Below are 25,652 nucleotides of genomic sequence, written 5' to 3'. Positions count from 1 at the left end.
GGAGGGGCATATCTTGGTCAATTCTTGCTCAATGTTCACGAACAGGGTGTCAAATGAGAAAGAAAAGTCCAATTAACAAAATGTATATTTCAGAATAATCCAAAATTATCAGGTTGTTGAACAGCAAAGATGAATATAACTGACGAGTTTCTTTTTGTGCCTGGTGTAGACTAATATCCGAACACGGGGGCACACCGACACCGCCTGGCTAATAATTATTTGGTGCAGAAGGGACACTAAAATGAATACACGGGATCGATACACGTGAATTGCTATGCACGATTTTGATATCAGACGAAAATCTTCGTATACCGGGTTAGAAAATGATGAATATCTCCCGCCATGATTTTTTCTCAAGAAACCAGATTTGGATTCATACACTTGAAAATACGTGTTGAACAGATATGATAGTCGCTAGAATGCGCTTTGAAAATTGGCCGTGCGCTTTGAACTCAAAATCTAACCAAAATCTAATTTTATATTGCGTTGGTCCAGTATGGCTACAGCGTGTAGTACAGCTGCACTCACTACTAGGCAGTATAAAAGTCGATGACCATTGACCTCAATGGGGTATACAAGCTTATTCACGCACAACCAAGATCAATACCCGGCTATTGTGAGTAGCCTTAGTTATGTCCCTCGACTAATTATTCGTCTCAAAGAGCTTCAAAGGTCTGAACCAAATGGCCAATCGTGGCTGTGGATTCAACCTACCATGGCGATTTCTACCATGAAGATATAGGGTCGATGACACTGCGGGGGGGGGGGGCACTCACATGTAAAGGTAACACGGGTATGTGCGGCGGTCAAGGGTCCCTTTTTCAAGCCCCACATTTGCAATAATACTCCAGTTCATTGTAGCTCTTTAGCTTGACAATTTGGAAAATTTTTAGCTCAAAAGCCTATTATTTGGCCGATTTTAGTTCACAGGGCCACACAAATATGTTGAAATTTCAGTTCATCAAGCCCCTGTTTTGACCCAAATGTAGTTCTTAGTTCCCAATGTTCGGCGCTCCGTGCCGCACACCCCTACCAAAATTTTAGTTGAGTGCCCCCCCCCACCGAATGCACGCCATACCAATAATCACCTTTAAATAGAGGGCGGCATAACATGTTAAAGTAATGTTAAAGCATGTGTCAGGCAGAAGGCAGGCTGCCTTTTGTTTTAAGGCTGCCCGGGCGCGATTAATTTTTTCGTACATCATACGTGTAAAATCAATTGATTTTTCAGAAAATATTATTTTTTCAGTTAGTTTTGGGTAATTCCGTGTTTGATTATGAAAAACGGAAAAAATCAAAATTTACAAAAATGATGTAGCCTACGAAAAAAATAATCGCGGCTGTGCCGGTGTCAGGGCCTTGGGGGCCGGGGCATGATTATTTTAAAGTGACTATGAAGTCGAGGGAATTAATTATAGTATGAAGTACATGATAAATTCTGACAAACTGGCTATAATATGCATGATGCATACCGTGAGTCTATGATTTAATCAGGCGCATCAACATCAGTACCGGTACATGCATGACCTATGGACCGGAGCGCGGAGCATCCTGATAGTAGCCGATCACTGTCATGTTCGGGGTTCTTTACTCGACACTGCACCGCTTCAGTGCCATGCTTACCTACTCGTGAACACTGCAAAACAATGCGAATTAACACCTACCTCAGTTTGTCCCCATAACGACGTTCCACGTATTTCAATATTAGTGTCACTGGTTTCAAACGCTCGACCAAATCTTGAACAAACGCGTCCATAGCTCTGAACTGGAATAAAAATTAAACACTGCACCACCCGGGGTGTACCATCATTGACCATGAGAGGCCAGAAGCCAGCTGCTCGTCGTGGCAGTGCAGCCTGGTATCATACAGGTAGTGTATGGTCTATGCATGGCTATTGGGGGTGATATCAAGGCCTTAACCTTGACCCCCAGATTTGAATACTTCACTGGCAAAAGTGTGGAAATTTGTGGCAAAAGTAAATAGGATTATTTGGCAAAAGTGTGGAAATTTGTGGCAAAAGTAAGTGGGATTTTTTGGCAAAAATGTGGAAATTTGTGGCAAAAGTAAGTGGGATTTTTTGGCAAAAATGTGGAATTTTGTGGCAAAAGTAAGTGGGATTTTTGGCAAAAATGTGGAATTTTGTGGCAAAAGTAAGTGGAATTTGTTGGCAAAAATGTGGAATTTTGTGGCAAAAGTAAGTGGGATTTTTTGGCAAAAATGTGGAATTTTGTGGCAAAATTAAGTGGAATTTTTTGGCAAAAATGTGGAATTTTGTGGCAAAAGTAAGTGGGATTTTTTGGCAAAAATGTGGAATTTTGTGGCAAAAGTAAGTGGGATTTTTTGGCAAAAATGTGGAATTTTGTGGCAAAATTAAGTGGTAAGTATTTTTGTGGCAAAAGTAAGTAGGATTTTTTGGCAAAAATGTGGAATTTTGTGGCAAAAGTAAGTGGGATTTTTTGGCAAAAATGTGGAATTTTGTGGCAAAAGTAAGTGGGATTTTTTGGCAAAAATGTGGAATTTTGTGGCAAAAGTAAGTGGGATTTTTTGGCAAAAATGTGGAATTTTGTGGCAAAAGTAAGTGGGATTTTGTGGCAAAAATGTGGAATTTTGTGGCAAAAGTAAGTGGGATTTTTTTGGCAAAATGTGGAATTTTGTGGCAAAATTAAGTGGAATTTTTTGGCAAAAATGTGGAATTTTGTGGCAAAATTAAGTGGAATTTTTGGCAAAAATGTGGAATTTTGTGGCAAAAGTAAGTGGGATTTTGTGGCAAAAATGTGGAAATTTGTGGCAAAAGTTAGTGTAATTTTTTGGCAAAAATGTGGAAATTTGTGGCAAAATTAAGTGTAATTTTTTGGCAAAAATGTGGAAATTAAGTGTAATTTTTTGGCAAAATGTGGAAATTTGTGGCAAAAGTAAGTGTAATTTTTTGGCAAAAATGTGGAAATTTGTGGCAAAAGAAAGTGGGATTTTTTGGCAAAAGTGTGAAAAATTGTGGCAAAAGTAAGTGGGATTTTTTGGCAAAAGTAAAAACTGTTAGAAAAAGTAAAACGTCTGTTGGAAAAAGTAAAACAATTTTTGGAAAAAATAAAACAATTTTGGAAAAAATAAAACAATTTTGGAAAAAATAAAACAATTTTGGAAAAAATAAAACAATTTTGGAAAAAATAAAACAATTTTTGGAAAAAATAAAACAATTTTTGAAAAAAGTGGCACATGTGCCACTTTTTCCAAAAATTGTTTTATTTTTTCCAAAATTGTTTTACTTTTTCCAAAATTGTTTTATTTTTTCCAACAGACGTTTAACTTTTTCCAACAGACGTTTTACTTTTTCCAACAGACGTTTTACTTTTTCCAACAGACGTTTTACTTTTTCCAACAGTTTTTAATTTTTGCCACAATTTTCCACACTTTTGCCAAAAAATCCCACTTACTTTTGCCACAATTTTTCACACTTTTGCCAAAAAATCCCACTTACTTTTGCCACAATTTTCCACACTTTTGCCAAAAAATCCCACTTACTTTTGCCACAAAATTTTTTCACACTTTTGCCACAATTTTTCACAAAAAATTCCACTTACTTTTGCCACAAAATTCCACATTTTTGCCAAAAATCCCACTTACTTTTGCCACAATTTTTCACACTTTTGCCAAAAATCCCACTTACTTTTGCCAAAATTTCCACATTTTTGCCAAAAATCCCACTTACTTTTGCCACAAAATTCCAAATTTTTGCCAAAATATCCCACTTACTTTTGCCACAAAATTTCACATTTTTGCCAAAAAATCCAACTTACTTTTGCCACAAATTTCCACATTTTTGCCAAAAATCCCACTTACTTTTGCCACAAAATTCTACATTTTTGCCAAAAAAATCCCACTTACTTTTTGCCACAAAATTCCACATTTTGCCAAAAATCCCACTTACTTTTGCCACAAAATTCACATTTTTGCCAAAAATCCCACTTACTTTTGGCACAAAATTCCACATTTTTGCCAAAAAATCCCACTTACTTTTGCCACAAAATTCCACATTTTTGCCAAAAAATCCCACTTACTTTTGCCACAAATTTCCACATTTTTGCCAAAAAATCCCACTTACTTTTGCCACAAATTTCCACATTTTTGCCAAAAAATCCCACTTACTTTTGCCACAAATTTCCACACTTTTGCCACAAATTTCCACACTTTTGCCAAAAAATCCCACTTACTTTTGCCAAAATTTTCCATACTTTTCCCAAAAAATCCTACATACTTTTGTCACAAATTTCCACACTTTTGCCCAAAAATCCCACTTATTTTTGCCACAAATTTCCATACTTTTGCCCAAAAGTTGCACTTACTTTTGCCAAAAATTTCTATACTTTTACTAACACATTTCACTTACTTTTGCCACAAATTTCTATACCAGAGAAAAATCAAATCCGGGGTCAAGGTCTCACTGCATGGCGTCAAGGCTTTGATCTTTAGTACCCATCATCATTCCATGACACGCTATACAGACCCCATGCCTCTATGAAACACAAGGGCGCACACAGCCAAATCATGAGTTCCGTTAAAAAATTGTCGTCATGGAGTGGCATGGCGCTCATATGGAATTTGCACTTTAACATGTTTAATAAGAGACCACTTGGGCAGGTGCGGATTCAGGGGCCGCGTGCCTGCCCCTATCCTCCTCCCCCAAAAAAAAGAGGAAAGAGGAAAGGAGAGAAGAGAAGAGAAGAGAAGAGAAAGAGGGAAAAAAGGCGAAAAAAGGAGAGAAAGGGAGAAACGGGAGAAAGGAAAATGTTAAATTGCACGTATAGTAGACCCATGCCTAAATCGCAGTCGGGTCAATCTATATAGGTCTGTGATTATTTTGCTTGAAGGCGGGTTCTCTGCCCAAAAGCATGTGAAAATTAAGACGGGCCCGCCGATATGTAGGGCCCGTCACATTTTGTCACCAAAGGCCTATTAAGACGGACTCCGTGCTGACTTCAATTCAACATCGATCCATGCATAGGCCTATAAAGTGTCAGTGTAACATTTAAAATTTTACAAATTGAGTTCGGGCCCTTTTTTGTTTCAAAAAGCAATGATATAAAGTGTAAAAACGATGCACTAAATGGCTTCAATAATTGGACCTTCATTTAAAATTTTTTCAAACCTGAGTGGGAATATCCCCATCAGACACCCCTGTGTATACAAACAAGTGCCCGTTTTCGTGTCTGTATTTAACACCCACCATTTGATGTTTAAACCAATAATTCATAAAAAAAAAAAGTGCCTTCAATTGGCCTGTCATTTCGCAACTGATATTTTCGGCTTTTTTCAAACTAAAATTTTACACAATAATAGTGCCAAAATGGTCCCCCAAATGGCTTCCATTAGGTCTTCATTTTGCAAAAGTTTCTCACATACCCCCCCCAGACACCCCCTGCGTGCGCAACTTTATGTTTACATCTAAAGCAATAACGGGTAATTTATAAAGGTCAAAACTTGTCCACGAAATGGCTTCAATTGGGCCGTCATTTCGCAAATTTTCGGCCTTTTCAAACATACAATTTTACACATTAATAGTGACAAAATAGTCCACCATAATGGCTTCAATTGGATCTTCATTTTCGAAAAGTTTATAACTTCAGACACCCCCCCCTCCGTTGCGCAAGCGCTCAGGGATGGCCACTTCGCGCCCATTACTTTCATTTTCTTTCGAAAATTGCCCCCCCCTCTGACTGACTGCTCTGGATCCGCCATTGCGCTTGGGTGCTATGTGGGTCTCTTATTGCTTTATTCATACACACCCAATGTTGGCGGAATTTATGTCTAATTTAGGTTCATAATGCTTATTGTCAGGTTGGCATGGGAATTTGCTCTATTTGCATACCGGTATGCATTAAGTTGACTTAGTCATGTTAGGGGTGGTGCAATATTAAATTATGTGTACCTCGGGGTGGTGAATTATAAGGGGGGCAAAGATTTTCTTGGCAGGCAAAAGGGGGAGGGGGGCAAACATTTTTGGGCAGGTCGAAAGGGGGTCAAGCAATTTTTGACTGGTAGAAAGAGGGGGGGGCAAGCGATTTTTGGCACAGATATTTTGGGCACCATTATATTACTAAAAGGGTGTAGGAAAACATTAGGAACAAGTTCGAATGTGCAAAATTTCCTGTTCGCTGAACCCGCATTATATGCTAAGACAATTTAAGGGTCACAATTCGGGTTCCCAAAAATCTTAGTGTGTAAGGGGGGTGGGGGCAAAGATTTATTGGCACGTCAAAAAGGGAGGGCTGCAAAGGTTTTTTGGTACGTCAAAAAGGGGGGGGGGGGTCAGGGATAATTTGGCACTGGCAAAGGGGGGGGCAAGCAATTTTTGGCAGACCACTTTGAGAATTCACCACCCTGGGGGTACACATAATTATTGCACACCCCTTAATAGTTGACAAGCTTGGCTCATATGTTTGTGCCTGTGCTTCGCCCTGAGTTCTATTTAACTGCATGCATGCACTCAAGGCCATGGGATTCACCGACTAGTGAGTTTATCAACCACTGTGCTAGAATGCATATGATGACCATGAGCCCCCATGTCACAAGGGAAAACGAGGTAAATCGCACATTATTTGCACATTATTTGCAGAATCTCTCCTCTTTTTCCACTATTTTGAACATTTTAAGCTTACTTATTAGCAGAATTTGTGGGAAATTTTGGCGATTTTAGCTTTTTTGAGCGATTTTTCTCATTTACCGCGTTTTCCCTTGTGACATGGGGGCTATATCACCCGCCTTACACCAAATTTTTGAAGGGAAAAAAAAATGCATTGTGGGTGGGTGGGGGGGTCCAAAAAAATAAAATGTTTGAAATTGCCCATACTTTCAACCCCTGCAATTTGAAGGCAGTCAATATACAGGATATTGGCCAATTTGAGTTCCAAAATGTGGCTTTACCACAGGGTTCAATGGGAGAATTCAAACTTTAAATGATTTTTTCCGGAATTTCAAGTGCTTTTTTCCTCTGTCGTCAAAAAAATAGAATTGATCGCACATTAAAGTTTCTTTTCGAGAACGCACATATTACTTGCGGACTTTGACTTAAAAAAAAAAAAAAAAAAAAAAAAAAAAAGGCGGGAAATTTAAATCAAATTTGCTGCACAGTTCCAAAGTACACAATGTGCTTACACAATGATACATACAGCACCTTACCTGCATATGTCCGATGTGTGAAATGCAGCCAATGGGCTGTTCCAGTTAAAATCCTTACACCCTCTAGATGGAGTTCATGACGTCAATCTTGCACGGAGGAGTGTGGATATCAAATTCAGGCAACTCCATTTGATATTCACACTCCCTGTGTGGAAGATGTCTTTGCCGGGTGGGGAGTATGGAATTCAAATGGAATAGCCCAACATTTCTTCTTTTGTAGCTTTTGTGACCTCAATCGCGCACACAGGGGTGTAGATATCAAATGGAATCGCCTATTCAGGTAACTTCATTTGAAATTCACACTCCCTGTGTGGAGGATTAAGGCATGTCTTCCATAGGGGTGTATGGATTTTAACTGGAATAGCCCAATGGTTTAATCACCTGTTTGAGTTCTGCATGTAAAATCATCTGCAAGTAAGAAGCCCCCATGTCACAAGGGAAAACGCGGTAAATCGCACATTATTTGCACATTATTTGCAGAATCTCTCCTCTTTTTCCACTATTTTGAACATTTTAAGCTTACTTAGCAGAATTTGTGGGAAATTTTGGCGATTTTAGCTTTTTTGAGCGATTTTTCTCATTTTACCGCGTTTTCCCTTGTGACATGGGGGCTACCATGAGAGATAAACAGTTTTACTAGGCCTCATGACTTTGATAGAACAGTCATGTGATTCGGCTGGTTTAAAGTAGTTCAAAATGTAATAAATTGAACTAAATAATATTTTAAACAATAATTTTGTCTGTTCAATGAAAAAATGAAGACCCTTGATTTTGATCGTTCGCAGCTCCCAAAGATCCCTCTTTTCCGGCATGCCATCAGCTCCCAAAGACCCACCATTCAAAATTCCGGGGGAGCATAACCACCAAAATGTATAATGTGCAACACCCCCTAATGCTCCTGCATGCAAATGTAGAAATCAAATTATTGTAAACTACACATTGCGAATAATATATTACTAAATAAAAGGTCATTATTCTAATGCGAACCATATTTATTTTTCTGTTTTAACTATTTATATTAAAACTAAAAAAGGCGCACTTTACTTCTTGATATTACTATTAAACATTGGTAAAAGACAGAAAAGTTTGGATTTAAAATAAACGAGTTGACAGAATTTTTTTAAGATATAGGAGTTAATATTTGGTTAGTTGTTCAAGGGTGCATGTCCCATTATTGGTGGTCTTTTGGATTGTCATGAAACATGATAGATGTAAGCGAGAAAAATGTCATAGATTGTCCTGAAACTTTGCTTGGTGTGATCACACTTGAGCGCCCACAATTTAAAGTCATGTCAAGGCCATATGTAGTCAATTGAACATTTTCAAGAAAAGGTGGTGTGGATGTGATCACAATTAATGTCAAGGTCATCTGAGGTCTGCTGTTCCATTGTTGGACGGTAATGAAACTTGGTGGGTGTTATCATCTTTCAGGGGGAAATTTTCAAGGTTTGAGGTCAACTGAATATTGATTGTTGGGACACTTATATACTTGGATCATATCCATTAAGCTTTTTGTTACAATTCTGAATTAGATATTTTAGCACACATTTTAAGAGTACATTTGTATTTGTATCAATGCAAAATTGTGAAACATGTTCATCCGTGGCAATGTTTTTTTTAAAGACAGTTCTTGTTTGAGGTATTTTGGGCCTTTTTGTGGACTTGTAAGGGGATGTGCTATATTTTTGCAAAATGCAAATTTTTGGGATCCCAATTTGCAAACCTTATATGATCTAGATATATGTTGTGAGCGCAGCGAGCAGGAAAGTTTGCATATTAAAGCGTTTCCGTACTGTTTCCCGAAGCCTTTTTAGAGCGTTTTATTTAAAACGCACCCCATGAATGCGTGCCAAAAATTGCTTGCCCCCCCCCTTTCAGCTCGCCAAAAATGTTCCCCCTCTCAATTTTACCCTCCCCCTGGGCTCATAATTATTGCACAGCCCCTTAAATCAAAAGGAGAATCATGTTATAGCATAAATAATAGTTTGAGACCTGTACCGGTACATGAACTTGGTTCCCAAAAAAATTGTATATATAACACAATTTTTGAAAATAAAGTAGGCCCTCAGATTGAAAAAAGACCAAGATACGGGTTTTCAGGAAACGGGGAAAAAGGGGGTTGGGGCAAAGATTTTGGCACAGCCATGGGGGGGTGACAGGACAGGGCAAGCGATTTTGGCAGAAAATATTAAGAATTTACCACCCCAGGGGTACACATAATTATTGCACAGCAGCCCCTTACTGCTTTGTACTAATGAACCAATTACAGTTTTTTACTTTCTATAAACCAACAGGTACATTATGCTCCTTTATGGGATAGAGAGATAAAATATCGATTTGGACCTTCTTCGGTTTGGCTGCACATTCTGCTACCCCCTCCATCTCCAACCCCACCCCACCCATTCTTACATTTTAGTATAAAAAAGAAAAGTAGGCCTATTATAAAAAAAATCAGCATCACTGAACCATTGGGTGAAATTATAGCACGTGAAGAGATTTGTAGCCTCATTTACAACATGAACTGTACATAGTACACTTGAAAAAAAAACCTGATGTTATAAAAACACAGTAAAATTAAACAAAATATAATAATAATAATAAAAAACTTTTTGGTTTGTTGGCCCACACTGTTGTTTCATTGCAAATTGAATATAAAAATATCACTAATCGATTACAAATCGAAGAAAATGTAACATATATGTTTAGTAAACGGGTAGTCTTTCGATTCAATTTCGACGGGCGTTTAAACAACACCATCACCGTTTTTCCTGAAAACCCGTTTCTGGTCATTTTTCAATCCGAGGGCCTACTTTTTTTTTTTCCAAAAATTGTGTTTGGGAACCAAGTTCATATATATATATCTCAAATTATTATGCTATAACATGATTCTCCTTTTGATTGTAAGTCCACAGAAAGGCCCAAAATACTTCAAAAATAATTAAAGAGTTTAACTTCAACACTACACTATTTTTCGCTCACCTGGAACGTTTTCACTAGTTCGACTAGCATCTTCAGCAGATGGTGATGCTGTGATTGTATTTTGTCTACGATCACTTCAAAAATGTTTTTTGTCTTACTGAGAAGGCCTTAACTCCTATCTTAGTATTTTGTGTCAACTCGCTAATTTATAACTCCAAAGTTTTCTGCCTTTTTTTGCGGGCCCCTTATTTGGCTTGACTTTGCAAAAAGCTTCTAATTTCGGTCTTGCTAGAATTACTTCGCAACTGTTTTGCTGCTTCACAGTGACGCCCTCAATTTTACTCGGATTTCTACTTTTGCACAATATTATAATGCCCAGTGGTATACTAAAATACCACGTAATAGACTAAGCCTGAAGTGCTTTAATAACAGTAAAATTTAAATTTTTGTATTAAAACCGGGTCGACCCGGTTTTATTAAGAGTTCAACGATCGTGTGCTTTCTAACATGTACCGTGGATGTCAGCTTGTATGTACACACGTCGAGCGCGATGCTCCGTGCAGTTACATCCGGGGGGCACTCCCATTGTGGTCTGTACACCATCCGCGATAATCAACTTTTGAAAAGCAACCTAAACAAGGATTTCGCTAAAACGTTACCCTAAACAGGTGTTTTCACACCCTAAACAGGGATTTTATTCCTTGCATCAAATTTCATACCCTAAATTTTATTTCCGCGCATTAGCATCTGCAATTTTGCTACCCTTTTTTCCCAAGTAGGGGCTGAGAGTAAAACTGTACTATTGTGTTTGGGAGTGGCCTTCTCTCTTTTTCCTAGCTATTTTCTTCCATTTCTTGCTTTGTTTATCAAAGCTATCTAGGCCAGCATGTATATTATTAGCCTACACTGGCTATCCAGGCTTGTGCATTTGTATGAGCTTGGAACGGTCCATGGTTTTCCATGGATTAGCATGTGTCCCTCACGGACCAACCTGGGTAAACAAACAAACAAACAAACAAATATTTCATGTTTTTGACACCCTAAACACGATACGCGCGTATCGTGCCTATCCACGAAAAACTACCCTTTCACGCGTTTTTATTATCGCGGTAGTGACCCCCCCCCCCCCCCGGAGTTACATGTAATACGATCAGCGAGCTTAGTACACGCATTGTAGGCGTTGGAATGAAATCGCAATTTTCTTCGTTATACCTCATTTGTTTGGCTCGAAATTAAAAGGGGATAATGTGATCAGTGAAAACAAACATTTAAATAAAAATCTATTCCTTATGCAAATCACACATTATTGCTTTAAGGAGTATGCTCAGCTTAGAAATAAAAAACACAACTTGCCTTGTTGCCTAGCTGGGGGGAGTACACCCCAGCTGCTAGGATCTGTTTTCGGTCGGTTTGTTCTTCCGCTGGAAAACAAATGAACTCTTTATGCACTATTATGTAACTTGCACATATGTATCGCCTGTCCAGTGCCCATAGGGTGTAAACATAATTGGGGTTATAGATTATTAAAGGGGCATTTCTGATATACCTTCAAATACCTTCAAAAATGCTTCTTCTGCCACATATTACATAGCAAAATGACGTCACTTGCACATATGAATCGGCTTTCAAAGTGCCTATATTGCCTAGTACATGCAATTGGGGTCAAAGGTCATTAAGGGGGTAAAATATTACAATTGCATTATCTGGACATCTGTAAGGGTATGGGGATCAAACTCGGTGACAACAAATCTTATGACCAGGGGAACATTTTGTAGGGGTCAGGTCAAAGGTCATGCAGAGGTCAAATAGTAGATATGCATTTCCTGGACATCTGTAAGGGGTACGGGATTCAAACTTGGTGACAATAAACTTAATGATCAGGGGAACATTTTGGAACACTTTGCAAGGCTCAGGTCAAAGGTTATCTGGGTCAAATCTTAGAATTTCATTTTCTGGATATCTGCTCAAACTCAGTGACAACCAATTTCTTAACCAGGGGAACATTTTGCAGGGGTCAGGTCAAAGGTCATGCAGAGGTCAAATTTTGGAAATGCATTTTCTGGATATCTGTACGGGGCACGGGGCTCAAACTCCGTGACAAGATCCACACGTGTGGAGGGAGCGTAACCAAACTGGCTGCGTAGGAGACTAGCTCTGAGGCCGCAGGCCGCACTCGCCGTCCTCATCCAAAAAGTGCGGCGAGATATTTCGAGTGATAGAGGTGAAGTTTATGTTGTTTCTTTGCAAATTCCCATGTTTTTCGCATCCAAATGTATTGGGAACTTCATAATGATTGCATAATATCATTTTGAAAGAAAAAAGAAAAATCTAAAAATTTAAAAAGATCGTACATTAAGGCTTTAAGAGATGGTGCTTTTACGATCGCAGAGTATGATCCAGGTGATGAGCGGCATGATTTGATGTGGCATTGATCTAAAAAAGCTGCTTTGTCGATCAAGGAGCGTGAATTCCATCGATAAACATGATTTCTTATTTAAAAAACAACAACAACAACAAAAGGATGCTGATGGTCTCTTACCCCTGGAAAATCTAGTGCGGTAGTTGCAATTGACATTTGTTGTGTTGTGTCCAGATGGAAATATATGGGTCTAGGTCTTTGGTGACAGATCTAAAGGAACAATATGGGGTCTTTGGGTGACAGCGTGTGCTGGTATTGGGGTCTTTGGGTGACAGCGATGGTGAAAAAAGGGGGTCTTTACAGTACAAAATATGGGGTCATTTGCCTGAGAGAGTAGATCCGGGTGAGAATATGACTTTTTTAATGGGGACTTTGTGTGAGAGCCTAAAGAAGCCTCTAAAATTGAATTTATAGTTCTAAATGATTTCAAATGGCTTTGTTATTTCAAAAGAATTAACAAAATCAGTGATAGACGAGACTCGTTGCTGTTCAGATGGAAAATAATATAGGTTTAGGTCTTTGGGTGACAGATCTAAAGGAACAATATTGGGTCTTTGGGTGACAACGATGGTGAAAAAGGGGGTCTTAACAGCCCTACATACGCGTTACCTCCAAAGTGGGAGTGCTCCCACCCAGATTGCAGCACATCACATCAAAGCTCCCATTGGGTGCCCCATTCCTTTTTAAAGGAATGTTTATTTTATTTTCTGTCTTTTACCAATGTTCTAGTATTAGGGAGTGTTCATTAATACTTTGGTAGGGGGGGGGCTGGTCTTCCTCAAATTTTTCGCTCGAAAACTTTTTTGCCCCCCCCCCCCTCGATGGACTGCTAAACTTTTTGACCCCCTCTTTTGACAGACAAAACTTTTTGACCCCCCCCCATTATCGTATAACAAACATACTTAATAGTGTTGTTTCCAGTGGTGTGATATCTGGGTCACATGTCATTGAGGGAGGCAAATGTTTGAAACATTCCCGGTGGGACAATTGCGCATGAAATACAAGCACAAGGAAATTTTCATTTTATACTTAATTTAGATTTGTCCCAAATCAGGGTGTTTATCTGATTTTACAGGGATAAATGAAATAGAGGATTTATTTCGAGGTTCATAGGCACATCAGCATAATTTGGATCCGTGGCTATTATGATAGTACAAATGCGCGCGAACCGCGCAAAAAAATTGGCCATAGTGAAGCTAAAAATGGTCAAATATGAGATTAATTTGGTCACGCAAATGTACACAGGTATCAGTTTTGGCCCCCAAAGACCTGGGCCCACTCTGCCTTATGGTAAATCTACCCATGGGCCTATGTGTACAAGATAATTTTGCAATGAGAAATAGTAAACTGAAGTGTGCAGTTTACGTGCAAAGAAATTTATTTGCAATATTTTCTTGATTTAGTTGTATTTTGATCAGATTGGTACATAATCATACTTGTAGCCTACTTTGAAGAGCTATAAAATTCTATGATAAAAAGTGTCAGTATTTCTTAGACCAATCCAGATGTTGCTGATCATCTTTATTGTTATATTAATTAATAGATATGTGTACACTAAGCACTGAAAACTAAAACTTGCCCATGTTAAAAGTGATATAGAGGCTCTCAGTGCGCGCGAAGCTCGCGCAAATTTTGGGTTTTGAAGAGGAAAACCTTTTTGGCCCCCCTCCTTTCCTACCACCTAAAACTTTTTGGTCCCCCCTCTTTTAAGGTCCAAAACTTTTTGGCCCCCCTCCCTTTTTACCAGCCCCCCCCCCACAAAGTATTTCTGAACACTCCATTAATAATTTTATTGAGAAGTAAACTGACATTTTTAGTTTAAAACTGAAACAAATATGGCTCGCATTAGAATCATAACCTTTTATTTAGTTGTAATATATTATTCGCAATGTGTAGTTTACAATTTGATTTCTACATTTGCATGCAGGAGCATTACGGGGGAGGTGCATACCATACATTTTGGTGGTTATGCTCCCCCGCAAATTTGAGTGGTGGGTCTTTGGAGGCTGATTGTATGTCGGAATGAGGGATCTTTGGGAGCTGCGAACGGTTAAAATCAAGGGTCTTTCTTGGTTTTCTGGTTGAAAATCGTCTGAAAAAAAGAAATATGCGGAATGAGCAATTTAGGGGCTGTGCAATAATTATGAGCCCGGGGGGGGGGTAAAATTTCCAAACGACTCATGCCAAATTTTTGGGATGCCAATTTGCAAACCTTAAGGCTTAAATGTTCTATATACATGTTGCGAGCGCAGCGGGCAGGAAAATTTGCATATTTAAGCGTCTCCATACGGTTTTCCTATGCCTTTTAGAGCGTTTTATTTAAATGGCGCCATGTGTGCCAAAAATCACTTGCCCCCCTCTCGGCTTGCCAAAAATTGCTTGCCCACCCCTTTTGGCTCGTCAAAAATGTCTTGCCCCCCCCAATTTACCCTCCCCGCAGGGCTCATATATAATTATTGCACAGTCCCGTAGGGAACGTTCATAAATACCTTGGTGGGGGGGGGCTGGAAAATTGTAGGGGGTCAAAAAGTTTTGACCTTCCAAAAGGGGGGTCAAGAAAGTTTTGACACCCATAAAGGGGGGTCCAAAAGTTAAATACAAATTTGTGCGCGCTACGCGCGCACATTATCTAATAAAGCTCTTTTCATCCCGATCATAGGCGTAAATAGAGTAAAATACAAAATTTTTGCACTTTACCCGCGCAGTAAAGCATTTTTTTAAAAGCTCCGGTATATATGTAAAGCAACTGCAATTGTTTTTCGTCTGTGCCGCAAAATGTCATCCCCCCACACCAAGAAAGCTGGATACACCCCCGGGGATACACCCCTGATACATCCATGCAATAACTTTTGAGACCTTATTTGAAAGCAATTTATTTATATTTTATGATGTCCTGACAATTTAGGCCTAATAAGGCCTGTAAGAGTGACACTGATAAATGATTAATTTATTGCGGATCTGTTTGCTTGAATTTGTAACAAGGTTGAAACTGTATAAGTTTAATCCACTGTACTAGTAAAATAAAGCATTACCTATAGTGGAAACAAGAGTGGAGTATTTTAAGTACTAGTATACCTTCATTATGTGTGTGTGTGGGGGGCGGGGGGGGGGGGGGGAAAAAAGTTTGGGTGTTAACAAAAGGGGGGGCAAAAAAGTTTTCAGTCCATAAAGAGGGGGGGTTCTAAAAGTTTAACATACAGACAGAGGGGGGGTCAAAAAAGTTTTGACATACCGAAATCAAAATTTTCCAGCCCCCCCTACCAAAGTATTTATGAACGTTCCCTTAGGGGTCTTTTAGAGCGAGCTGATATTATTAAAATCAAGAGTCTTTCAGTGCGCTGTTTTGGTCTAATTCAGGGGTCTGTGGGAGCTGCGCTGTCCAAAAGCTGGGGGCTCTCTGGGAAAAAGAGCAGTGCAGGAGCATTATTTTAAAACAAACATGACAAAAGAGAGATAGTTCAAATCCATAGACCAATCAATTGTCTATGTACAAACTTGTCAGATACATGCCTACATGTTATTAATTATGCTATATAGTTGTATTTACAGTGGCGTATCTAGGGTTGGTAGCGCCGGGGCAAGAAACAAAATTGGCGCCCCTACCCCCCACCCGAGAATGTCTTAGATGCCCCCCCCCCCCCCATTCTTGAAACAATTGCGCAATTTTGGACAAATAAGGCCTATCACTAATTAATTTTGGTTTATACTAGAAGTTGAATACTGTCTTAAAATGCAAACATTTTGACTTTCATCGCCTGGAGGGGCGCAAAATCGATGCTAAATTGGTCAATTTGGCGCCCCCCTGCCCCCCGTAGTTACGCCACTGTGTATTTATATACTAAGTCCTAGAAAAAATAGAAAAAACTTTATTTCAAACCCGTTTTTTTTTCATTGAAAAGACAAAATTAATATTAAAAATATCAGTTTTCAATATTCGATTTATTACATTTTGACCTACTTTCAACCAGCCGAATCACAGGAATGTTTTATCATAAGATGTTTTGCTTAAATCTTGTTGGACCAAAGTCTACATATTAATGAGTGCCACTCCGTGGCGACAAAAATATTTTGTTTTTAACGGAACTAATGATTTGGCGGTGTGCGCCCTTGTGCTACCTTGTACATATCAAAGATCTTTGTACATATAGAGAAGGCATGGGGTCTGTATACTCGTGTGTCATGGAATGATGATGGATGAGATCAAAGCTTGACGCCACGCGGTGGGACCTTGACCCCGGATTTGATTTGTCTCTGGTATAGAAATTTGTGGCAAAAAGTAAGTCAACTTTTTTGGCAAAAGTAAGTGCAATTTTTGGCAAAAGTATGGAAATTTGTGACAAAAGTAAGTGCGATTTATTGGCAAAAGTGTGGAAATTTATGGCAAAAGTAAGTGGGATTTTTTGGCAAAAGTGTGGAAATTTGTGGTAAAAGTAAGTGGGATTTTTTGGCAAAAGTGTGGAAATTTGTGGCAAAAGTAAGTGGGATTTTTTGGCAAAAGTGTGGAAATTTGTGGCAAAAGTAAGTGGGATTTTTGGCAAAATTATGGAAATTTGTGGCAAAAGTAAGTGGGATTTTTGGCAAAAGTATGGCAATTTGTGGCAAAAGTAAGTGGGATTTTTTGGCAAAAGTGTGGAAATTTGTGGCAAAAGTAAGTGGGATTTTTTGGCAAAAGTGTGGAAATTTGTGGCAAAAGTAAGTGGGATTTTTTGGCAAAATTATGGAAATTTGTGGCAAAAGTAAGTGGGATTTTTTGGCAAAAGTGTGGAAATTTGTGGCAAAAGGAGTGGGATTTTTGGCAAAAGTGTGGAAATTTGTGGCAAAAGTAAGTGGGATTTTTGGCAAAAGTGTGGAAATTTGTGGCAAAAGTAAGTGGGATTTTTGGCAAAATTATGGAAATTTGTGGCAAAAGTAAGTGGTATTTTTTGGCAAAAATGTGCAAATTTGTGGCAAAAGTAAGTGGGATTTTTTGGCAAAAGTGTGGAAATTTGTGGCAAAAGTAAGTGGAATTTTTTGGCAAAAATGTGGAAATTTGTGGCAAAAGCAAGTGGAATTTTTGGCAAAAGTGTAAACATTTGTGGTAAAAGTAAGTGGAATTTTTGGCAAAAATGTGGAAATTTGCAAAAGTAAGTGGGATTTTTGGCAAAAGTGTGGAAATTTGTGGCAAAAGTAAGTGGAATTTTTGGCAAAAGTGTGAAAAATTGTGGCAAAAGTAAGTGGGATTTTTTGGCAAAAGTGTGAAAAATTTGTGGCAAAAGTAAGTGGAATTTTTTGGCAAAAATGTGGAAATTTGCGGCAAAAGTAAGTGGGATTTTTTGGCAAAAGTGTGGCAATTTGTGGCAAAAGTAAGTGGAATTTTTTTGCAAAAATCTGGAAATTTGTGGCAAAAGTAAAAGCTGTTGGAAAAAGTAAAACGTCTGTTGGAAAAAGTAAAACATCTGTTGGAAAAAGTAAAACGTCTGTTGGAAAAAGTAAAACGTCTGTAGGAAAAAATAAAACAATTTTGGAAAAAATAAAACAATTTTGGAAAAAATAAAACAATTTTTGGCAAAAGTGGCACATGTCGTACACCGTAACAGACCTTAGTTGTTGTTATTAATGGTTATGACGCTATTAAAGAGGGATTTCAAAATCCATGCTTGTCTGATAGACCTTACAGTGCGTTGTTTGAGGAGAATTTTGAGGGACAAGGTAAGCCGATTGTTTCCGCTATCTATACTAATAAAATAATAAGCGGTCTCTATCTGTCTATCTGTGTATCTGTGTATCTGTGTATCTATCTATCTATCTGTCTGTCTGTCCGGCTATGCGTTCCGCCGCGCTTCGACGCATCGAGCCGAAATTTCGGATATGGATAGGTGACGGGAAAAGCAAGTTAACCGGGTGGTTTTCGAAGGGCCCCCTCGAGGTCAAAGGTCATCTAGGGGGAAAATACCCCAACTGGATAGCAAAAGCAGCAGCAAGTGGATACAAAGATGTGTAATGGGCAACTCTGGACAAGTTTCATTCAGCTTTTGGCTGTTTGCCCAATTTGAAATGCACTGTAATGTCTACCCAGAATGCATTGCTGCAAAGCTACAGGTGCACTAGCATTAAGAAAATAATGAGCTCTGTGTGTTCGATGGCAATGCGTTTCTCCGCGCTTCGACGCATCATTCCGATATTTCGGACATAGATGGGTACCAGGCGTGCGCTGTTTACCGGGTAGTTTTGAAGGTCATCGGAGGTCAAGGTCAAAGGTCACAGATTTCAAACTTTGTCCGATCGGGCCCAAACTTGGTGGGTGGGATCCTTGATAGGACGGTAATATATGTCCAAAATAAAAGCGAGGTCAACCGAGGTCAAAGGTCATTACGGAGGGTCAAATTGCAAACTTTGTCCGATGGGGCTCAAACTTGGTGGGTGGGATCCTTGATACGAGGGGAATATATGCCCGAAATGAAATCGAGGTCAACGGAGGTCAAAGGTCATTTCGGAGGGGTTAAATTTCAGACTTTGTCCGATCGGGCTCAAACTTGGTGGGTGGGATCCTTGATACGAGGGGAATATATGACCGAAATGAAATCGAGGTCAACCGAGGTCAAAGGTCATTACGGAGGGGTCAAATTTCAAACTTTGTCCGATCAAGCTCAAATTTGGTGGATGGAATCCTTGATACGAGGGGAATATATGACCGAAATAAAGCTGAGGTCAACCGAGGTCAAAGGTCATTACGGAGGGGTCAAATTTCAAACTTTGTCCGATGGGGCTCAAACTTGGTGGGTGGGATCCTTGATACGAGGGGAATATATGCCCGAAATGAAATCGAGGTCAACCGAGGTCAAAGGTCATTACGGAGGGGTCAAATTTCAGGATTTGTCCGATCGGGCTCAAACTTGGTGGGTGGGATCCTTGATACGAGGGGAATATATGACCGAAATAAAATCGAGGTCAACCGAGGTCAAAGGTCATTACCGAGGGGTCAAATTTCAAACTTTGTCCGATCAAGCTCAAATTTGGTGGATGGGATCCTTGATACGAGGGGAATATATGACCGAAATAAAGTTGAGGTCAACCGAGGTCAAAGGTCATTACCGAGGGGTCAAATTTCAAACTTTGTCCGATCAAGCTCAAATTTGGTGGATGGAATCCTTGATACGAGGGGAATATATGACCGAAATAAAGTTGAGGTCAACCGAGGTCAAAGGTCATTACGGAGGGGTCAAATTTCAAACTTTGTCCGATGGGGCTCAAACTTGGTGGGTGGGATCCTTGATACGAGGGGAATATATGCCCGAAATAAAATCGAGGTCAACGGAGGTCAAAGGTCATTATGGAGGGGTCAAATTTCAAACTTTGCCCGATCAGGCTCAAACTTGGTGGGTGGAATCCTTGGTATGGGGGGAGCATGAAAAACATTATATGGAGGTCATCCAAGGTCAAAGGTCAAAGGTCATGGATTTCAAACTTTGTCTAATCGGGCTCAAACTTCATCATCTGAGTTCAAAGGTCATCTGGGGTCAAAAAGTATCTCTATCATCATCTGGGGTCAAAAAGTATCTCTATCATGCAGATGGTGCCCTTATTATAGCTACAGGGCTATTACAGCAGCAGGTGCACTAGTTACTATAAATAAGATCTATTTATAACAAGATGCGATGTGGGTGTACTGTATTGCAACACTGGTTTGTACACATCTTAAAAACTAGCCAAGGAATGTTAAGGGCTGGGGTATGAACGTTTGGACAGTATTTATTTTGGGACATAAGAGCACATCAGACATATCGAATTGCATTCTGAATACGAAGAATGTCATTCTGATATCAAATAATTTTGATTTTTGAAATTCGCAATTTAATACACATTTTATGGCAAATCATTAAAATTGATATTTTGATATTTAACAGTACTTGAAGTAAACTTTATAAATCTGATGATTTATACTTAAAGTGTATGTAGGTGGGATGAAAAGCCGACGATCAATTGAAAAATTTGACCTTTCGTATTGAAGATATGGATTTTTTTTCCCAAAACACCAAAAAAAATTAGGTGTTTTTGGGAAAAAATCCATATCTTCAATATGAAAGGTCAAAATTTTCAATTGACCGTCGGCTTTTCCTCCCTGCTACATACACTTTAAGAATATATCATTAGATTTATATAATTTACTTCGAGGACTGTTATATATCAAAATTTGAAAAATATCAAATTTTTATAATTTGTCATAAAATTTGTATTATCTTGTGATTTTAAAAAATGAAAATTATTTGATATCAGAAAGACATGCTTCGTATTCAGAATGCAATTCGATAGGTCTGAGGTGCTCTCATGTCCCACAAAAATACTGTCGAAACGCAATAAACGCTCATTTTGGATCCCTTAACCTCAAAAGTATATTTACCGAGATCTTCACTGATTATTGATCGATAGGCCTATTGGGTGCAGACGTGCTGTGTGTGGTATGATAATTATTTACTAGATCTTATTTATACTGTAAGTATACAATCAACAATAAACGGAATTTATATAGCGCCTTAGCATAAGGGACCGTTCACAAACACTTGTAAGGGGGGCCTGATGCAAAAAGGGGGCCCTGAAAAATGGCCACAAATTTTCCTGGGAAAATTGAGTTTATATGCTTTTCTATGGGGTTGACCCATAATGTTCATGTCAAAAAGGGGGGCCCTGAAATTTTTGAGATCTGTAAAGGGGGGGCCTGAAAAAATTTTGCGGTAAAATTGTTTTGCATCAGCCCCCCCTTACAAGTGTTTGTGAACGGTCCCTAAGTATGAACAAAGAGCTTTAAGTATCATTAGATATGGCACGATTTAGGGGGAAAATTTGGCACTTTTTTTTTTTGGACATCTTAATTCATCACTTTGAAAAATACAAATTCTGAAATGCAATCAAAAATATAAGGGCATGGAATAATAATATTAAATTTCTCGGTCCATGCTCTAAAGCAACATTGTACATAATACAGGAAAAAAATCCGAAGTAATTACAATCTTTTTTTCATGCGAAATAATGTGAAATATAACAAATGACAAATTTGGGATGTTGTGATGAAAAAAAATTCTCACTTTTTCCTCACAATATAATAAGAAACATAAATAAAAAATAATAAGAAATATAACAAATGAAAAGATTCCAAGATTATGAAAAAATCTCAATTTTTTCCTCACAAAATAGTAACAAACCTAATAAAATGAAAAATTTCTAAAGTGATAAAAAAAAAAAAATTCTCACTTTTTTCCTCACAAAATAGTAAGAAACATAAGAAATCAAAAAGTGAGGAAAAATTTTTGATTGATGCTTTTTATTATTTTGTTTTATAAAAAAACATAAATGAAGAATTCTCACTTTTTTCATCACAAAAAAATAAGAAACTTAACAAATGAAAAAACTTCCAAAGTGATGACAAAATTCTCACTTTTTTCCACACAAAATAATAAAAAACATAACAAATGAAAAAAAATTGGTGAAGTAATAAAAAATCCTCACTTTTTGCCTCACAAAATAATAAGAAACATAACAAATGAAAAGATTCTAAAGTCATAAAAAAATCTCACTTTTTTCCTCACAAATTCATAAGAAACATTACAAATGAAACATTTCTAAAGTGATAAAAAAGATTCTCACTTTTTTCCTCACAAAATAATACAAAACATAAGAAATCAAAAAGTTAGGAAAAAGTGACAATTTTTATCACTTTGAAATTTGTTGATTTCTTATGCTTTTCATTATTTTGTTTTATAAAAAACATAAGCAATGAAAAACCCTCAGTTTTGTCATCACAAAATGATATGAAACATAGGAAATCCAGTGAGGAAAAAGTGAGAATTTTTTTTATCACTTTGAAATTGTTTGATTTCTTATGCTTTTTATTATTTAGTTTTGCCTCACAAAATAATAAGAAACATAAGAAATCAAAAAGTTCACTTTGAAATTTTTTGATTTCTTATGGACCAAAATATGGACCAAATTATAGCGTCACATAAGTCATTGCGTTCAGTCACAAAGTTAACGTCAAAAAAGAAACTGTTTTAAACAGTGTTAAAAGTTGCATCTGAGTCCATAGGAGTCAACTCTCAAACAATACAGTAGGCCAGGGCTGATATTCATAAAACCACGCTAGGCCTAGTTGACAGCTAAAATTGACTTTAGCAAGCTGCTAAGCCTAGCTGATTGCTAATTCTTATTCATAAAACCCAGTTAGAGTTAGCAACATTCTAAAATTTTGCCAAAACTTAGAGTTGATCTGGGGCAGCGCTAAGTCACTAGTTGACAACTAGTCTTAATGATTCTGAACTAAGTTTGACATGATTTATTGTTTTAATTTGATATTAACTGTTGTCAATTATGAAAAATAATGTTCTCAGAATATTCTGTTTCTGAGGTCTTCAGTGTGTTTTACACATAAGAAACTGTCTTAAAAACACACAACAAATTTAGGGTGAATGAATAAACATTGAACTAAGCCAGTATTGTTTAACCAAATTTGCACAAGAAAAATGATTATGATATAGCAAGTAATCTTTAGTTAAGCAGATATGTTCAATCGAAGCAATTCTGTTCAATTGTTTGATACGTAAAATATATATTTTGGAGACATGTTACCAATGTTCTCTTTGGTAAAGATGCATGACTTATTTTCAATAACAAATTATATGTCAATTTGATAAAGATAAATCATGCTTGGCTTTTTGTCAGGACAACAAGCAAGATATATCATATGCTATTAAATTATCTAATATTATTTACACAGTGTTGCTCATGAAGCTAAATGAGCAGCGTTAAGTGGATGCATGTTGTTTTCTATTTGATGAAGCAATATAGTATGTATAGTATGTTTTTACAACAAACCAAGGACTTAACATGTATATGAACTTTACTTGTTCAGAGTATCTTTTTAATTTAATTTGCCGTAACAACCTTGTAGGCCTATATAGCTTACAAAATACACATGTAATTTTATTAACGAAATCTCAATGAAGACCATCAGCAATGAGTCATTACATTTTGATCATTTTGACTGTGGTTCAGAGCTCAAGTATAATAGACATGTATTATATAAGCCTATTGTATTAGATGTTACACAACTGTTGAAGGCCATAGCACCCAAAACACCCAAATAAGTTATCAGCTAAATATTTCTAGTTGATAGCTAGTTAGCAAAGTGTTTAGCAAGGTTTTATGAATAAGAAATTAGTTGATTGCTACGCAGCTATCAACTAGTGGATTTAGCATCTTGCTAAGCACTAGTTGGTTGCTAATTTAGCAAGGCTTTATGAATATCGGCCCAGGTCTATATTCATGTGTTTGATAAAGAAAACCTAACTGCTATGGACTCAAGTGCCACTTTTAAAACGGTCTCTTTTCTTACACAAATTAACCATTTTGACTGAACGCAATGACGTGTGACGCTATAAATTGGTCCACTTGTGTAAAACAAATAGGGCTATACATATCATTTTACATTATTACATTTCGTAACATATCTTTTGACTTATTCTAAAAAGTATTAGGGGAACTTCAAAACGAATCCAACGAACCAAGTCATGGTCAGGATTTGGTCGGCCATTACTGGGTCCCCGCAGCACCTGACTGGTGTTGTGACTGCCCAATTGGGTGGATTAAAGCCGCTTAAAATTCGATGATAGATTCTTTTGTGTTGTAAACTGTCATCATTCATTTGTCTACCTGTAACACGGGTGATAGAAAATACCCTCCAAGGCCGCATCATTTCACATTTTGGTGAGATGGAGCCGACGGGGACCCAGCTATGGCTGCCATTGAGGTGTAGGAATGCGAGAAATTGGATTCGTATAAGTTGTGGACCGTATAGTATGCCTGTATGGAAACACCTGACCTCTATCAGGAAAAGATCTCTGTAACCATATTACACAGCATGATACAAGCTGTATCAAAATGAAATGTTCTTGACATAGGGCCTAAACTTTATTTGGAATGCAAATTATACCGATTGAAATAGTAATTGAAATAGGCTTCTAGCTCTGTATTATTTTGTTTTTTCCTCTCTTATGATTGACGATTGCATCAACACAAGAATCAACTTGACATACCATCATTTACATACCACCATTTACCCTTACGTTTTGCTTACAGGTATTACGTTTAATTCGGGACCATCATGGAAAGAACTCCGCCAATTCACAACAGGGGTACTGCGTTCATTCGGCGTAGGGAAGCGAAGTTACGAAGACCATGTGTTATGTGAGGCCGGATATTTAATAGAATATATCACAAATTTGGAAGGAGCATCGTTCGATCCATCAAACGCTATCAGTAACACAGTAACTAACAGCGTTTGCTCTGTAGTTCTTGGGTTTCGCTATAACTTTGACGATCCAACTTATCAAAAGCTTTTGCAATGTCTGGAAGAAAACACTCGACTCTCTGGTGGGAGTTTTCTACTTAATGTGCTACCTGCTTCCAGTTTCTTCTTCAAAAAAACGCAACAAACGATTGTCAATAATCTCTGTGAATACAAGAGAATCTTCCAACCAATCATTGATGAGCACCGTCGTAATTTAAATCCCGATGATTTGAATGATTTCTTATCGGTTTATTTAAACGAATGCAAGGTTGCATCAGACGATGACAAATACACTGATATTAATGAAAAACACTTAGTGTTCCTAATAGTTCAGCTTTTTGCAGCCGGTACAGGGACGGTCGCAAGTACACTACGCTGGGCCTTTCTTTTAGTGACGAAGTCCCCGGATGTTCAAAGACAAGTCCAGGAAGAGTTGGATAAAGTGGTTGGACGCAGTCGTCTTCCAAAACTAAGTGACCGACCGAACCTTCCATATACAGAAGCGACGCTACTGGAAGTCCAGCGGTTTGGGAGTATTGTACCCCTTTGTCTTCCACATTGTGCGGGTTCAACTACAACTTTCCAGGTATGACGGCAGTTGTTACAACTTTATATAGAATTGAATTATAATAATGGTCAAGCTGAGGTGTCTTTAACTGGTGCGTTCTCATCCAAATAAGGCATGTATAATAAGTGTGGTTCCAAATAAATATTGGTTCGCTATTTTGGTGCATGTCATATGCCATTTACTCAGTAAGGGGCTATGCAATAATTATGAGCCGGGGTTAAAATTTCCGAACTGCCCCAAAAAAATCGCTTGCCCC

General features: G+C 38.0%; 1 protein-coding gene across 1 annotated transcript; it reads left to right on the top strand.

The window, feature by feature from the left end:
- Window positions 1-1,815: 1,815 nt before the first annotated feature.
- LOC140161700 (cytochrome P450 2J4-like) lies at window positions 1,816-25,420 on the top strand. The gene is made up of 2 exons (XM_072185001.1): window positions 1,816-1,870; window positions 24,618-25,420. The coding sequence occupies exons 1-2, from the start codon at window positions 1,816-1,818 to the stop codon at window positions 25,418-25,420; spliced, it is 858 nt and encodes a 285-aa protein (XP_072041102.1).
- The last annotated feature ends 232 nt before the right edge of the window (window positions 25,421-25,652 follow it).

This window comes from Amphiura filiformis, chromosome 10 (genome assembly GCF_039555335.1).
Source record: "Amphiura filiformis chromosome 10, Afil_fr2py, whole genome shotgun sequence".
NCBI lineage: Eukaryota > Metazoa > Echinodermata > Ophiuroidea > Amphilepidida > Amphiuridae > Amphiura > Amphiura filiformis.
This window is presented reverse-complemented; position numbering and strand designations above follow the sequence as displayed.